This window comes from Aquarana catesbeiana, linkage group LG04, assembly GCF_042186555.1.
Source record: "Aquarana catesbeiana isolate 2022-GZ linkage group LG04, ASM4218655v1, whole genome shotgun sequence".
NCBI lineage: Eukaryota > Metazoa > Chordata > Amphibia > Anura > Ranidae > Aquarana > Aquarana catesbeiana.
The window spans coordinates 652,592,269-652,608,825 of record NC_133327.1 but is presented as its reverse complement, the minus strand read 5'-3'; the positions used below and the strand labels follow the sequence as shown (position 1 = coordinate 652,608,825).

The 16,557-nt window shown below is 43.9% G+C and overlaps 1 protein-coding gene across 1 annotated transcript in view; it reads left to right on the top strand.

Annotated features, from left to right (window-relative positions):
• The window catches only part of LRPPRC (leucine rich pentatricopeptide repeat containing), a 337,307-nt gene that overhangs the window by 212,839 nt on the left and 107,911 nt on the right, over positions 1 to 16,557 (top strand). Inside the window, exon 25 of the mRNA XM_073628468.1 lies at positions 14,814 to 14,920. Coding sequence (XP_073484569.1) covers positions 14,814 to 14,920 — 107 coding nt within the window. The remainder of the gene's footprint in view (positions 1 to 14,813; positions 14,921 to 16,557) is intronic.

Sequence of the window (16,557 nt, the reverse complement as noted above, 5' to 3'; positions counted from 1 at the left end):
ATCCAAAGCTGGGGTTCGTAGCACTAAGTGGCCCTGAGATACGGGGCCCCAAAATCTGTTCGGAAAATGTCATTCTGTGCTGCAGAAAAGTGCTTGACATTTTCTGAACCGACTTTGGGGCCCCATATCTCAGGGCCACTTGGTGCTAGGAACCCCAAATTTGGTGTGCAAACCCAGTGGAACTGGTACCATAACATATCCAAAGCTGGGGTTCCTAGGACCAAGTTACCCCAAGATACAGGGCCCCAAACCTGGTTCGGAAAATGTCATTCTCTGCTGCAGAAAAGCGCTTGACATTTTCTGAACCAATTTTTGGGGCCCTGTATCTCGAGGACACTTGCTAGAAATCCCAGCTTTGGATATTTTATGGTGCAAGTTCCACTGGGTTTGCACACCAAATTTGGGGTTCCTAACACTAAGTGACCCCCAGATACGGGGCCCCAAATCGGTCAACTGTGTCCATCTGCAGCAATGTCATTTCAGGACCCTTTGGGTTCAGAGACCCCAAATTTTGGCTGCAGCTAGGGGGTATCTAGGAACCCTTAACTACTGAGTTTGAAGTTCGGGGGACCTATGGCTGCAAATGGGCACAGTGAGGCTGCAAATGGGCATTGTTGACCCTCTTTTCCACTTACAGTAGCTGTGCATTTCTCACCCTCGTCTTATACTCGGGTCACTAAGTTTTTCCCATTTTTTTGTGGTAAATTAGGGCCTCGACTTATACTCGGAACGACTTATACTCGAGTATATACGGTAGTTATTTTCTCTTGAGGTGAAACTTTCCTGGTTTTACAAGATAATATATATAAATGTACACAGTAGTGTAGCAGGGATTTAAACAAATCGCCGTTTTGGCTTATCTGGTTGTCGGTCTCTCCACTTACATTCTTGGCTTTGATCTGTCAGCCATGTACTCACATTCCTCTGTATTGTAATAAGGAGAGTCTGACCACATCTAATGCTGTAAAGTGTATGAAACACAAAACGTCTTTTCTCTGCTCTTGGATAGAGTGATGATTAGACCCTGTCAAGTTTTTGTTACCGTTTACCTTCTAGGGAGATTCACTCTTCCTTTGTCCTGGTGACAATCGCGAGCGTAAAACACAAAATATTGTCACAGAACAGGTCAAGAAGGGAAATCGTCCAATGGACACCCTTTTTCCAGTGATGGCTACAAACTATGGGATATTTTTATTTATTTATTTTCCGGACACTAACACTTTTGACTCTTTTTGAGGACCAATGACACTAATACAGTGATCAGTGCTAAGAAAATATGCAGTCACTATACTAATGGCACTGCCTGGGAAGGGGTTAACATCAGGGGCAATCAAAGGATTAAATGTGTGCCTGACCAGTGCTTTACTACTGTGGGGGAGGTGCTTGTACTAGGAGAAGGCATGAATCGGTGCCCGTACTTGGCAGAAACGCAGAATCCATGCCTTCTATACTGACAGAACAGCTATCGGCCTTGTTTACATACGTTCTGCCTGTGTACTGAATGATCGGCAGGTGCCAGTGGACATTCAGTTCGCTGTTCCCACCAATCAGCTCCCGCTGTGTCTAATCACGTGTGCCCCAGACTTGACAGTGAGGGATGATGTACTAGGTACGTGATCATGCGCCACCATATATTTACAATATAGGGTCAGCAAGTGGTCAACAGGTGAAAGTAGTGAAGATATCAGGTGTAGAGATATGTTTAGCGGGGAGTAAATTAGCCCATTATCTATTGAAAACTAAGGGGGAAGTTTTATTTGGACTGGCACTTGAAGGAAATGGAGCAGAACTCTACCTAGCCTCAAGGGTTCATTGAACTCTAAAAGGAGCATGTCTGCCATGTATTATGGCATTGCTGAATGGTGGTCTATGTAGATGAATAGTACATGTTTTGTACATTTATGTTATCGATCAGTCAAGTTTTAATTTGTACTTAGGCTTGCCTCTGATGAGGATAATGAAGGTTTATTAACCCTTAAGAAATCATCTTGGAGAAAGTGGAGCTTTGTGACCCTGGAATCACCCACCTACACGACCCCTTATGTGAATTCAAACACGACAGCTTAGAGCACATATGTCAAACACAAGGCCCACGGACCGTATCCGGCCCTCCAGGCCATTTCATGTGGCCCTCATACTTCTCCTGCGGCTGTGGCACCCCCCTCCTCGTCTCCACCCCCACCTTGTCAGCAGCAGAAAGGAGGTCCGATATACTCCTTCAAATCCTGCACCTCTTTGTGCATCCACAGCACACCCTCGTCTCCACCTCCCCTGGTCCCAGCATTCAGCAGTCTGACAGCTGACTTTAGCTCTCCTCTGGTCCTTCTCCAGGCCCTGCACTTTCTACTTCTCAGTTCAGCCTCTTCCGAGCACCAGCACATGGTAAGGGGGCTGCACCCTAATGTAAGGTGGGGTGGGGAACTCTTGACTTCTCATGTAAGGGGGAGTGCTCTGGACATCTAGTCTTAAGCCCCATACACACTATTAGATTTTCTGCAGATCGTTGTCTTCAGATTTACCTAAACCATGTAGTGCAAAGGTCTGCCTGATTGCATACAAATTGAAACGCTTAAAGTTTGACCTCATATTATATGGTTTGGGTAAATCTGAAGACAAAAATCTGCAGAAAATCTAATGGTATGTATTCGGTCTTACAGATAGAACTGGCCCTTTACGGAGGCGACCATATTGCTGGTGCTGCCTGCAATGAAATTCAGTTTGACATCCCTGGCTTAGAGCAAGGGTCCTCAAACCTTCTAAACAAGGGGACAGTTCACTATCCTGCAAACCTTGAAGGGCTCAGACTGTATACAGTGGGAGTTTAAAATGCCCTGGCATAAGTGGGTTTAAACTGTGCTCCAGGGTCGGTGACTTGTGGGAGTAAAATGTGCCCCAAGGCTAGTGAGCAGTGGGAGTAAAGAATGACCTAACATTTGTGGCTAGCAGTTGGAGGAATAATGTCCCCTACTTAAAGAGGAAGTAAACTTCCTTTAATGACTTTTACCTATAGTTAATCCTATAAGGCTTACCTATAGGTAGTGTAAATATCTCCTAAACGTGCACCGTTTAGGAGATATTTACATTACATGCAGCCAGTGAAATCACTGGTGCATGAGCTCTGAAGGAACGGCCACCGCATGCGCAGGAGTAACATCATCGCGGTTTCGGCCAGTCAGAGCCAGGGCCCGCAAACCCAGAAGCAAGATGGGTGAAAATCGGAGCCCCTGTGGTGCTGGAACAGTTTTGTTTGTATGCAAGTTTCACATAATGTGCTAGTATGTGATGCATACTAGCACATTAAGGTTTTACATTTCTGTGGGGGGAGGTCCAGCGTATACAACCACTTTAATGTGTCATCTTTGCTGTCAGTAGAAGGAGTAATGTTCCCTCACTGGCGTCAATGGAAGGAATAATGCTCCATTGTTGGTGTCAATGGAAGGAATAATGCTCCATCTTTGGCGTCAATGGAAGGAATAATGCTCCATCTTTGGCGTCAATGGAAGGAATAATGCTCCATCTTTGGCGTCAATGGAAGGAATAATGCTCCATCTTTGGCGTCAATGGAAGGAATAATGCTCCATCTTGGGGACAGTGTGAGGAATAATGCCCTATCTTTGGTGTCAGTGGGGGGATTAATGGCCCAGTGGTTGGTGTCGGTGGAAGGAATAGCACTCTGTTCAAGACAAAGTGCCATTTAGACTGTGTGTTGACATCTTAAACTGAATGTCAATGCAAAATCTGTTTTCTGGTATGTTTTCTGGTATATTTATCATCACGACTCACTGTATACAGTTTCCTTGCGCAAACAATTGCACGGTTTCTTGCCTGGAGATTCTGCCAGTAAACCATTAATGTTACAGGCTGACAACGCTAAGCTACTACTGCCTCTCAATTAACAGCATTGTTGTCAGCCTCTCTTGTGCGCTACTTCAGTATGCTTCTGGGCTGCCTGTGAGGTCTATTAGATAGGTAGCCCAATGGCAGAATGACAATGGTGTTGCTATATGCAAGCCGGTAGCTTAGCATGGTTAGCTTGCAACAGAAAGTACTGTAATTGTCATGATCTCCAGGTGAGAAACTCTGCAGTAGATCGACGAAGATTGTTTGCTCATGGAAACTATATACCGGGAGGCAGGCTGCTAGATATACTGAAACGTTAGATTTTGGGTTCACATACACTTTTAAAGAAGGCCCCTGCTAAGCTCTGATAATTGACTAGCATTTTAGTCCTCCTTCGACCACAGAAGGTTGACTTCATCAATGTGATCATTAAATTTGTACAATGTAAGTGGTTACTCCTAACAATTCCAAAGAGCCAAAGTAGAAGTCTAATTGTTTGGCCCAACAAAGCCTAATTCTTGTCATCTCAATGCTACTCAGTCATATCTAATCTGCTAGGTTTAGATCCTTTTTTTTTTTTTTTTTTTTAATAATATAAAGGGAAGTGTTTATACATGAAGCCTATAATAAAAAGCTTTTTTTTTCTTGTATTTGAAGCTCTTAGAAAATTTAGCAAACCTTTAATTACAAGCCTTCCCATAGTGCAGCCTTTTTATTGTGGGAGTCCGCAGTTTCAGCCGACATTTCAACAAAGGCTAATGAATGACAGGTATTATGCTCACAATATTATCCCGATGCCCTCCCATGTTTTCCCGAATAATGAATTAAACCATCAGCGGCCATACTTCATTCTAACTAGAGACCCTTTTGAGGAACGTTCTCTGCAGCTTTTGTGTATAATAGCCATACATTTTGTAATTGATCTGTAAGTGAGAATCACCTTTTCTTTCAGAGCAGGCACTGCTGTGGGCACCGTGATGTTCTCATCTTTCCCTGGGATTGTATGAATAGCCGCTTTCTGATTTTCATACCTTTTTTATTTTTAAAGAAAAAGTGAGCTTTTTATTTTTTTATTTTTTTTTTTTTTTTCTAGGTCATTATTTTTTATTTTAACTAAGTATTCTCTTGAGATCCCACAGCTGTCACGTTGCACATATATTGGTTGTTGGGCAGTGCATGGGCATGTGCATTGCAGTTTTGCATAAAAAAAGACCCCGTAGGAAAATTTTGAATGTAAAGGATGGACAGGACATGTTTAACCACTTCCATAACAGGCCTATTCTGGCACTCCTCTCCTGAATGTAAAAATCCATATTTTTTTTTGCTAGAAAATTACTCAGAACCCGCAAACATTATATGTTTTTTTTTTTTTTTTTAGCAGACACCCTAGGGAAGAAAATGGTGGTTGTTGCAATTTTTTATGTCACACGGTATTTGTGCAGCAATTTTTAAACCTGTTTTTTTTAAGGGGGGGGGGGGGGGGACTGTTTAATGAATAAATAAAAACATATTAAAATTGATGATGTTAAGCTGAGTAAATAGATACCTAACATGTTTTGCTTTAAAATTGCGCGCACTTGTGGAATGGCGCCAAACTTCGATACTTAAAAATATCCATAGGCAACGCTGTAAAAATTGGGTGCGACATACGTATGCGTTCGCTTCTGCAGGGACAGAGGCGCTTTAAATTTTTTTACACTTTCCCTTTTAATATTTTTTTGGAAAAAACATCCCTTGTAATAGGAATACGGCATAACCGGTCCTCTTTACAGAGAGATGTGGAGTCTATAAGACCCCACATCTCTCCTCTAGCCTGGAGAGACTGATATAAAAAAAAAGGCTATCTCAGCCTTTCCTGTTAAAAAAAAAAACAGCAGTGTTTACATCTGCCAAGGTCGGACGTGATGTCATAGTGTCACGCCCGGCCTTCGAAGGTCATAGAGACTGCCGGGGACCATTTGTCTATGTTAAACTCCCACCACCATGCCGATCGTACGGGCAAGCCGGTAAAAGCACAAAAGCACCAGAGGGCGGTGGGAAGGGCGCAGCGGACGTCCCCTCCTGCCGCCTGTAAAACAAGTGGCTGGACAGCTGCTATGATTGTTTTTATAGTGCAGGGAATCTCCGGGCAGAAAAAAAAGATATGAGATAGAATGATGCCTGTAGCTTCAGATATCCCCACTTAAAGTCCAGGACGTCATATGACGTACAGCAGGCGGGAAGTGGTTAAATTAGGTCTGGAAAATGGTGGCTGCTATGACTGACCTACTCAAAATGCTTGTTGCCACTGGCGTCATTATTTTGATTTTTTTAAAAGAAAATATTCTGCAGTCCATGTGTGTATACTTAGGCTGGCCATACACAGAGCTAATTTCTTTCCTGCAACCACGGCTTACAGGAAAGAAATGTGCTTGGTTCCTCCAACACTGTGTGGAAAATCCCTCCTGCCAGGCCATTGCCTTCTCCTGGCGGGGAAGGGTGGGGGAAGCCGACCCCACCGGGAAAAGACGGTGATTATTGCTAGTGGCTATAGCAGACGCTAACGATAATCACAAGAGAAACCGGCAGGCTTTTTGTACCCAAGTTGATCGATCAACTTGGTACATTCAGCCTGCCCATTAACGGTTCGAATCATGTATGGCCGGCCTTAAGCCTTGTACACACGGTACGATTGTTTGCCAACCTAGCGTCTGAATTTTGTCAAAAGGGCGTGTGCCAGGATCCTGTCTTGCATACTAACGGTACACAATTGTCTTGCCACAAACACGAACGTAGTGACGTACTACGAGGAATTTCAGCTCTTGAGCGCCACCCTTTGGGCCCCTTCTGCTAATTTCCTATTTGGTGAGCATTGATTCCGAGATGCGTGTTTGTACTTGATTTTTGTGTGACGGATTTGTGTAATGACCATACGAAAATCTGACGTCAGACCATTGTCCGCCGAAAATTTACTAGCCTGTCATTCAACATTTGTGAATTTGAATCTGAATTTGTAAAGAGACCCTTTCCTCGGTTATTTATTTTTCCATCGATACGTCTTTTTCCCATGCTATATGCCTCTTTGTGATCATACATTAAAACTGTGTCTGGGCATTCCTGTTTCATGTCTAATGTCAGGGGCAAACAGCAAGCTGCCACTACTGTGACGCTGCACATGAATCCCACGCATGTGCATGTTATCACCAAGCTGGGCACTCCATACTGTGCCTCTGTCCTGTCAACTGAGGGTGCTACTGCAGAGGCAGTTCACGTAGCAAAAGCAAGGGGGAACAGTAGCAGAGCACCAGCCGTTTGAGGGTTCTGACACTCCCGGAAGTGTCAGATTACATACAGTGGGGCAAAAAAGTATTTAGTCAGCCACCAATTGTGCAAGTTCTCCCACTTAAAAAGATGAGAGAGGCCTGTAATTGTCATCATAGGTATACCTCAACTATGAGAGACAAAATGTGGAAACAAATCCAGACAATCACATTGTCTGTTTTTTGAAAGAATTTATTTGCAAATTATGGTGGAAAATAAGTATTTGGTCAATATCAAAAGTTCATCTCAATACTTTGTTATATATCCTTTGTTGGCAATGACAGAGGTCAAACGTTTTCTGTAAGTCTTCACAAGGTTGTCACACACTGTTGCTGGTATGTTGGCCCATTCCTCCATGCAGATCTCCTTTAGAGCAGTGATGTTTTGGGGCTGTCACTGGGCAACACGGACTTTCAACTCCCTCCAAAGGTTTTCTGTGGGGTTGAGATCTGGAGACTGGCTAGGCCACTCCAGGACCTTGAAATGCTTCTTACGAAGCCACTCCTTCGTTGCCCGGGCGGTGTGTTTGAGATCATTGTCATGCTGAAAGACCCAGCCACGTTTCATCTTCAATGCCCTTGCTGATGGGAGGAGGTATGCACTCAAAATCTCACGATACATGGCCCCATTCATTCTTTCATGTACACGGATCAGTCGTCCTGTTCCCTTTGCAGAGAAACAGCCCCAAAGCATGATGTTGCCACCCCCATGCTTCACAGTAGGTATGGTGTTCTTTGGTTGCAACTCAGCATTCTCTCTCCTCCAAACACGACGAGTTGTGTTTCTACCAAACAGTTCTACTTTGGTTTCATCTGACCATATGACATTCTCCCAATCCTAAGTATACTGAACAGTGCAGCGCTAAAATAATAAACAACTAAAATAATCAATGAATGAAAAGTCCATAAGCTCGTATGTAAAAACACACATGTAGATAGAAAACCAAAGACGTCAGCGGTAAAAAAAGGGTGCTTCATGCAAAGTCTGAAGTGCTCCTTAGTCCGTGCTCACACCATTTGTTAGCCAAACTGCTCACCTTGCATAATAGACCCCTGAACTAACAGGAATGTCATAAGGGCATTCACCACCTCACCACCATAACCTGGTGGTTATGGTAAACTTGTAGATGGAAGCCGGGCACCTCTTAAACTCCGCAGATAGAACTTGTATCTCTCCCGTGACAACATAAAATACAAAGAAAAAATCTAGTGCTCTCTGTATAACTTGAAACGGGTATCATTTATTAAAAAGACAGGTACTCACATCAATAGCACTTAGTCCAAGTGCTAGGATAAAAAACATATAGTGACAGCAAAGCTGGTAAGGTGGCTGCAGTGTCCTTTGGACGATACGCGTGCGGGAGTTCCCCTGAATGTCACTGCAGCCACCTTACCAGCTTTGCTGTTCGCAAACCTCAGACGGGCCCAGTCATGTGCTGGCTTAAGCAGGGGGACACGTCTGGTACTGCAGGATCTGAGTCCCTGGCGGGGTAGTGTGTTACTGATGGTAACCTTTTTTACGTTTTTCCCAGCTCTCTGCAGGTCATTCACTAGGTCCCCCCGTGTGGTTCTGGGATTTTTGCTCATCGTTCTTGTGGTCATTTTGACCCCACGGGGTGAGATCTTGCGTGGAGCCCCAGATGGAGGGAGATTATCAGTGGTCTTGTATGTCTTCTATTTTCTAATTATTGCTCCCACAGTTGATTTCTTCACACCAAGCTGCTTGCCTATTGCAGATTCAGTCTTCCCAGCCTGGTGCAGGTCTACAATTTTGTTACTGGTGTCCTTTGACAGCTCTTTGGTCTTCACCATAGTGGAGTTTGGAGTGTGACTGTTTGAGGTTTTGGACAGGTTTTATACTGATAACAAGTTCAAACAGGTGCCATTAATACAGGTAATGAGTGGAGGACAGAGGAGCCTCTTAGGCCGGGTTCACACTAATGCAACAAACGCTCCGACGTTGGGAGCTCATGTCGCATGACGTGTGAAAACCAATTTTTCCCTATGGGAGCCGTCTTAACTGGTCCGACATAAGTTGGTCCGACTTTGAAAATGCTTCCTGTACTACTTTGATCCTACTTCAGCCAATTGACTTTCGTTGAAGTCGGATCAAAGTCGGATCGCCGTCTTGCATGATCCAACTTTGGCGTGCTCTGATGATCTTGAGGGGGAACTCCACGCCAAATTTTAAATAAAAAAATGGCATGGGTTCCCCCTCCAAGAGCATACCAGGCCCTTGGGTCTGGTATGGATTTTAAGGGGAACCCCCCTACACCGAAAAAAAACGGTGTGGGGGTCCCCCCAAATCCATACCAGACCCTTATCTGAGCACGCAGCCCGGCGGTGGGGATGAGCGAGCGCCCCCTCCCCCCCTCCTGAACCGTACCAGGCCGCATGGTAGTCCTGCGGCCCCCCCACCCCAAAGCACCTTGTCCCCATGTTGATGAGGACAAGGGCCTCTTCCAGACAACCCTGGCCTTTGGTTGTCGGGGTCTGCGGGTGGGGGGCTTATCGGAATCCGGGAGCCCCCTTTAATGAGGGGGCCCCCAGATCCTGGCCCCCCACCCTATGTGAATGAGTGTGGGGTATATAGTACCCCTACCCATTCACCTAGGAAAAAAGTATCAATAAAAAAAACACACTAGACATGTTTTTAAAGTAATTTATTAGGCAGCTCCAGGGGTCTTCTTCCTACTTCGGGGGTCTCTTTCTTCTTCTCCGGCCTCTTCTCCACGCTCTCCGGTTCTTCTGCCGGGCTCCTCCGCTATCTTCTGCTCTTTTGTCGGCTCTTTTGCTAGCGGTGGCCCGGTCTACTCTGTCGTCTTCTTCCCCCTGGTCTTCTTTCAATGTTGACACAACGCTCTGTCCCGCTGTAATGCCATGTGCGCGTTGCGCAACGTCTTAAAAAGGCATGGGGCGTGGTCACTGACTGATGTCACCCGGTGACCCCGCCCCCTTATAACGTCATCACCCATCATGCCACAGGCCGTGATGTCATAAGGGGGCGGGGTCACCAGGTGACATCACCCGGTGACCATGCCCCATGCCTATATAAGTCATTGCGCAACGCGCACATGGCATGACACGACACTCTCTCCCGCTGTAAACATTGAAACAAGACTGGAGGGAAGAAGACGACGGAGAAGACCGGGCCGCCGTTAGCAAAAGAGCAGAAGATAGCAGAGGAGCCCGGCAGAAGATACCGGAGAGCGCAGAGAAGAAGGAAGAGACTCCTGAAGTGGGAAGAAGACCCCCAGAGCTGCATAATAAATTACTTTAAAAACCTGTCCAGTGTGTTTTTTTTATTGACACTTTTTTTTCCTATGTGAATGGGGTTGTCGGGAAGAGACCCTTGTCCTCCTCAACATGGGGACAAGGTGCTTTGGGGTGGCCATGCGGCCTGGTACGGTTCAGGAGGGGGGGGGGGGGGGGCGCTCGTTCATCCCCACCCCTTTTCCTGACCGGCCAGCCTGCATGCTCGGATAAGAGTTTGGTATGGATTTTGGGGGGACCCCCATGCTGTTTTTTCGGCGTAGGGGGTTTCCCTTAAAATCCATACCAGACCTAAGGGTCTGGTAAGCTCTTGGAGGGGGAACCCATGCCGGTTTTTTATTTAAAATCTGTTTGTGAGGTCAGTGCCTGACCTCACAAATGCGCTTCTGGACGAATGGTCAAACATTTCCATAGACACACTCCTAAACCTTGTGGACAGCCTTCCCAGAAGAGTTGAATCTGTTATAGCTGCAAAGGGTGGGCCAACTCAATATTGAACACTACGGACTAAAACTGGGATGACAGGTCAAATCACATAAGTTGCAGCCTATTGTCAGCAATCGCACTGTTCAAATCGGTGCGGTGCCGACTTTGTGGTACCGCGCTGATTTTCAAAAGTAGTTTTTGCATTACTTTTGGAAATGGCCGAACAGATGTCTTCCAAGTCACACCTGAAATCGCAGTGACATGTCGCACAATTTCAATGTCAGTGTGAACGGGCTAAAGTTGGCTGTACGCTTATAGATTTATAAATCTAACAGATTCTACCATCCACGCTAACAGTGCAGATGGATGACTCTCCCAATGAGGGCTATTGTTTTCTGACAGGTGCCGCCACCAGCTGTGAGAATATCCAAACAATGCCTGCATCTGATTGGATGCAAGCACTGTTCAGCCAACAGTTTTCCACCTAGCTTCTGCAAAAGTTGATTGAAAAATGTAATTTTGTAACTATGGCTGTTGCCCATAGTGCCACCTACAGAACAAAGTTTGACCAATTCAGCATGAAAGGGCACATTTCATTGTGCTCATGAGCAGCTTATCCTCCCTAACTTTATTCCCGAGTGTGGCTCGGGGTTAAATTTCAGTCCCATTAGCGGTAACCCCGAGCCACACTCGGGATTACATTGCAGGATCCTGGTGCGGCGTTACTTACCTTGTCTCCAGGATCCTGCGATGTCCCCCGCTGTGTCTGCGGGCTCTGTCTCCTTCGAAGCCTCTCCGTGCCAGGCTCCATTCCCTGCGAGCCTTGCGACGCACGGGGGCGGAGCCTGGCGGCAAATTTTAAAAAATTTACAAACCATAACACATACAGTACTGTAATCTTACAGATTACAGTACTGTATGAAATCATTTCACATCCCTTTTGTCCCCAATGCTTTGGCCCATGCCCTGCATGCAGTTTTATATGATATATACTGTTCTTTCTGCCTGGAAACTTGAGATTGTCTATAGCAACCAAAAAGTGTCCCTTTATGTCAAAAGTGGTTTTAGACCAGCTAGAAAACAGCGATAGTAAATTAGAACACTTGCAGAATTGAGCGATAGTGAATCGTGGGGAAATTTATTTTATTATTATTATATTATTATTTTTTTTAATTATTTATATTTATTATATTATAATTTATGTTTTTGTGTTTCAAACTTCATCATACCCGGGATATCTACTAGACTCCTGTTTGGACAGATTTAAGTGTGTTATTGTTAAGATTTACAGACCTACAATATAAAACGCCAAATTTCCATGCAAAATAATTGTACCGCTTTCAGCACCTAAAATCCGAAATAATCATACCGCCAGGGAGGTTAAGAGGGGATTTCCTTCAAATTCGAAAGATATTGGGGGTGATTTACTAAAACTGGAGAGTGCAAAATTTGGTGCAGCTCTGCATAGAAACCAATCGGCTTTCAGGTTTTTTTTTTTTTTGTCAGCCTAATTTAAGAAGCTGAAGTTAGAAGCTGATTGGCTACCATGCACAGTTGCACCAGATTTTGCAATCTGCAGTTTTAGTAAATCAAACCCCATTGTCTCACTTCCTATTGAGTCAGCAGGACAGGAAATTTCCCCTTCCCTTACTGTATCCAAAATGAAAAAATGGTTTAGCGTTGGGTAGAGCTAATCGTCAAGAATCGTTATCGCGATTTTTTTTTTTTTTTTTTTTTTTTCCCCATTGCGATCTTGAAAAAAATATTTCCCGATTCTTTCTATGCAGAGAATTCTCTCTGCTCTGCTAAAGCCCACAGCTGTCAAAAGAAAGTCCGGGCAGTCTGCCAAGAATCACAACATTCTTTAGCAGTGGAATTTAAGTAGAAACATTGTAACAATTTGTCAAAGGAATAGACTTGTGTGTAAGCCCCAGTTCACACAGGGGCGACTTGTCAGGCGACTTAGCCGCCTGACAAGTCGTGTCCCGTTATGTACTACGGAACCGTTCTCGCTCCGACTTAGAAAAAGGTTCCTGTACTACTTTTGGGGCGACTTCAGGCGACTTGCATTGACTTCTATACAGAAGCCTATTTGCAAGTCGCCGCTGAAGTTGTGTGCATGTCGCCTCTGTGAGTCGGCCTGCAAGTCGTGTTGCCCCTGTGTGAACTGGCAGTCAATGAGAAAAGTTTAACCACTTAAACACTAAACCTTTTTCTGACATTTGTTGGTTTCAAGTTAAAATAATTTATTTTTTTTGCTAGAAAATTACTTAGAACCCCCAATCGTTTTATTTATATATATATATATATATATATATATATGTATATATATATATTTTTTTTTTTTTTAGTAGAGACCCTAGAGAATAAAATGGTGCTTGTTGCAATATTTTATGTCACACTTTATTTGTGAAGTGGTCTTTCAAATGCAATTTTTTTGGAAAAAATGACTTTAAAAAAATTAAAAAACTAACCAGTAAAGTTAGCCCAATTTTTTTTTGTATATTGTGAAAGATTTTACATCACGAGAATTGTGATCTTTTTATGCTAAGCAAAAAAATTTTGATTCTCATTTTGGCCAGAATCGTGCAGCTCTAGCGTTGGGTATACTTTAACATTGTGACAGAGTCTCTTTAAAAGGATTCAAGCTGCTTTTGTCATTGACCTTTGGGCTCTACTTCTCTTGAGAAATCTTCTATATGCAATAGTCTCTGCCCTGCCTTTTCTAATGGATGCTTCATGGGAATAAATGAAGAACTTTCATATTGGTTTTGGTTTTTCAGGCAGAGACTTCCTGTTTTAGAAGTTTGTTTCTTAGGGGTGGAAATCCCCTTTCTGCTTTGGACTCCTTAGGCAAAACCCATAGAGATCCTCCACACCTAAATTCAGGAGCCTGGGCCAAAGATCTTAACCACAGCATCTTCTCCTGGGGAAGTTTGGTAATAAACAACTACCTTATTCCAAACACTTCCTATCATGGGTTGACAATGCTCTGTTTCTGACTCACAAGTTTTCTCTTCCATTCACACAGCATTTTGATGGGAACTACAAGTGGTCCTTTCAACACAAATTATGCAGACATGGTCCGCTGTTGTCACCATCACGAAACCCACCTTAAGAGATTCCATGCAGCCATTCCTGAAGAGCATGTAGACAAAAAGTGGCTAAAATTAGGCTGCTTAGGTAGAAATTGAGATGGAGGGTTTCCATTTACTTTAAAAGGGTCCAAATAACTAGTCTGTGCCACACAGTTGCTTGTTGTCACAGTTCTTGACTTTCTGCATGTACACCTGTTGCACCATACAATTTAAAAGGTACGCTCCCCTAATGTTTGAGCTATAGAGTTTTGTGACAAGGCTGTTTGATTTAAAGTGGTTGTAAGCCCTTACATATACTCAGTGAAGGGACTATCCTACCCTATACACAGAGATGAAACAAATCCTCCTACATAAGTTGTACCTGTCTTCTCTAGAGCCGTTCAGAGTGTTGAATTGATAAGCTTGTCTGAGAGTTGAGGAAAAAAAGGGGCGGAGAGCTGAAGTTACACTCTGCAGAGCTCAGTGAGGAGAGTTTTGAGAGCTGATTGGAGGGAAAAGACACCCCACTCCACACAGTTTACAGGAACAGAGCTAAGGCTGTCAATCTCCCCATCGCCATTCTTTCTCTTGGTGTCAGGAAAACTTGTCAGTGATTCATGCTGATAGCATAGGAACAAGGAAGTGGACAGAAATGACGCCGAGTGCTCTGGGTAGAGACAAGTACACACTATAGAGGGATACGCTTTGTTCATATTTTATGTCTGAGGTTTACAACCACTTGAAGGAACATTAGTCAGTAGACTGAGCCCTGCCATCCGTGTCCCAAAACAGAAATAACTATTAAAAAGTTTTTCTTTAAACAGAACATATTTATCATGATTTAAAGCATTTCAAAAATGACAAAATGCAACTTTTTTTTTTTTTTGTCTCGCAACAGCTGTGGATTACATAAGTAACGCACGAGGGGAAAGGTTAATGCTCAACGACCTTTTATTTGTCTTCATCGAATCAGGAAAGTACGAGGAGGCCCAGAAGATTGCGGAGGTGAGGCGGTTAACTATAGTACTTTAATCGCAATGTCATTTGTGCGAGATGTTTAATTGGAACACACTTAATATTTTAACCTCTAATTACACTTCCTCTGATTTATATTAATAGAATTTAGTTATATTAATGGGAATGAAGGGGGGGGGGGGGGGGAAGATACATTTAGTTCTGCTAAATATGTACAGTTTTATCACAGTAATTATAGATCAGGAGACACAGTTTCATCTGCGAGTAGGATCTGTCTCTTACATGTGCGGAATGCGGTCAGGAATTAAAACAAAAGTGATATTTGCATAATGAATCTGCAGTCGCGGAACAATTAAATTAAAGCACCATTCCTGGGTGTAAAGTTGCTTAATCCTCCTTCCTTCGGAATTCTTTGTTGTACTTAAAAGCTCTGGAATTTAATTTGTGACTGTCCTTGCTAAGATTTATTTGTAATGCTTGTCTTCGAGTTAATCAGCCAAACAAGTGCTGTCTGCTAGTGTTTGGCATTTTCATTTAACATTTTTTTTTCTTTTTTTTCCCCCTTCTTTATATTTTCCCCTGTTCTCTGTCCGCTCCCGCTGTAGTAAGCAGCTTAGAGGAAGGGGTAGGTGACAAACTTGGTCTGTTAAGGATTAGTATAATTCGTCTGGAGTTGATTGAAATTTTACCTCCTGAAACTGATAAGTCAAAAGAGAACAGGAATGTAAGAATAGACAGACACACCGTATTTTTATTACATATTAACCCATTGCATATTCAAGTCTGCTGAAAGTTTTGCAGTCAGCAGATGGAGTCCAAGGAAGGTCGATGCTGTTCTTTAACCATTACTCACCTAAGGGTAAAACAAATCTTAAAGTGGTTGTAAACCCCCCTGAGACTATTTTACCTATAGGTAAGCCTATAATAAGACTTACCTATACGAACTGAAAATATCTCCTAAATGTGCGCTGTTTTGGAGATATTTACTTTGTAGTGTGCCGATGATGTCATATGCGCAGTGAAGAAACGGCCCTCCGTGCCATTTCTTCCCCAGCGTGTGCCATGACTGGTGGCTCCCGCGGCTCCGGCCAGTCACATAGCCAGTGTCCGTGGCCCCGGAAGGAAGAGGGGCAAAGAATGGATGCTTCCACCTGTGGGGACAACACGGGCTTTGCTTGCAGGTGAGTGCCACATAATGGGCTAGTATGCGATGCTAGTATTCTCCTGCTCTTGACGTTTGCAGCGATACCACATATGTGTAGTTGTTAGTTGTTGTTTGCACCCGTAGTACAGCTCAGAAACAATTGTGTTCATGCTGTTCTCTTTTTTTTTTTTTTTTTTTTTTATCCTACCTAGAACACTGATGCTAAAAAAAAAAAAAAAAAAACCTGTCCAAAAAATACTGACCCTGACCCACACACTAACCCTGGGGATGACCATAGAGCCCACACTTATGCGTTTCGTCATCAGGAGGCGCCTCATGATGACACCTAGATGACAAAACACACAGGGGCGGGCTCTTCAGTCACGCAGCACGTCACTTCTGTCCGGTGGATAGCACGCTCGGTCTAGGGATCATGGATCAGCGGCGTCTCCTGACTTGTATACCTGCAGATCATTCCCGGACCTGTCTAGGTATGCACCTAGGGGGTCCATATCTGCGAGTG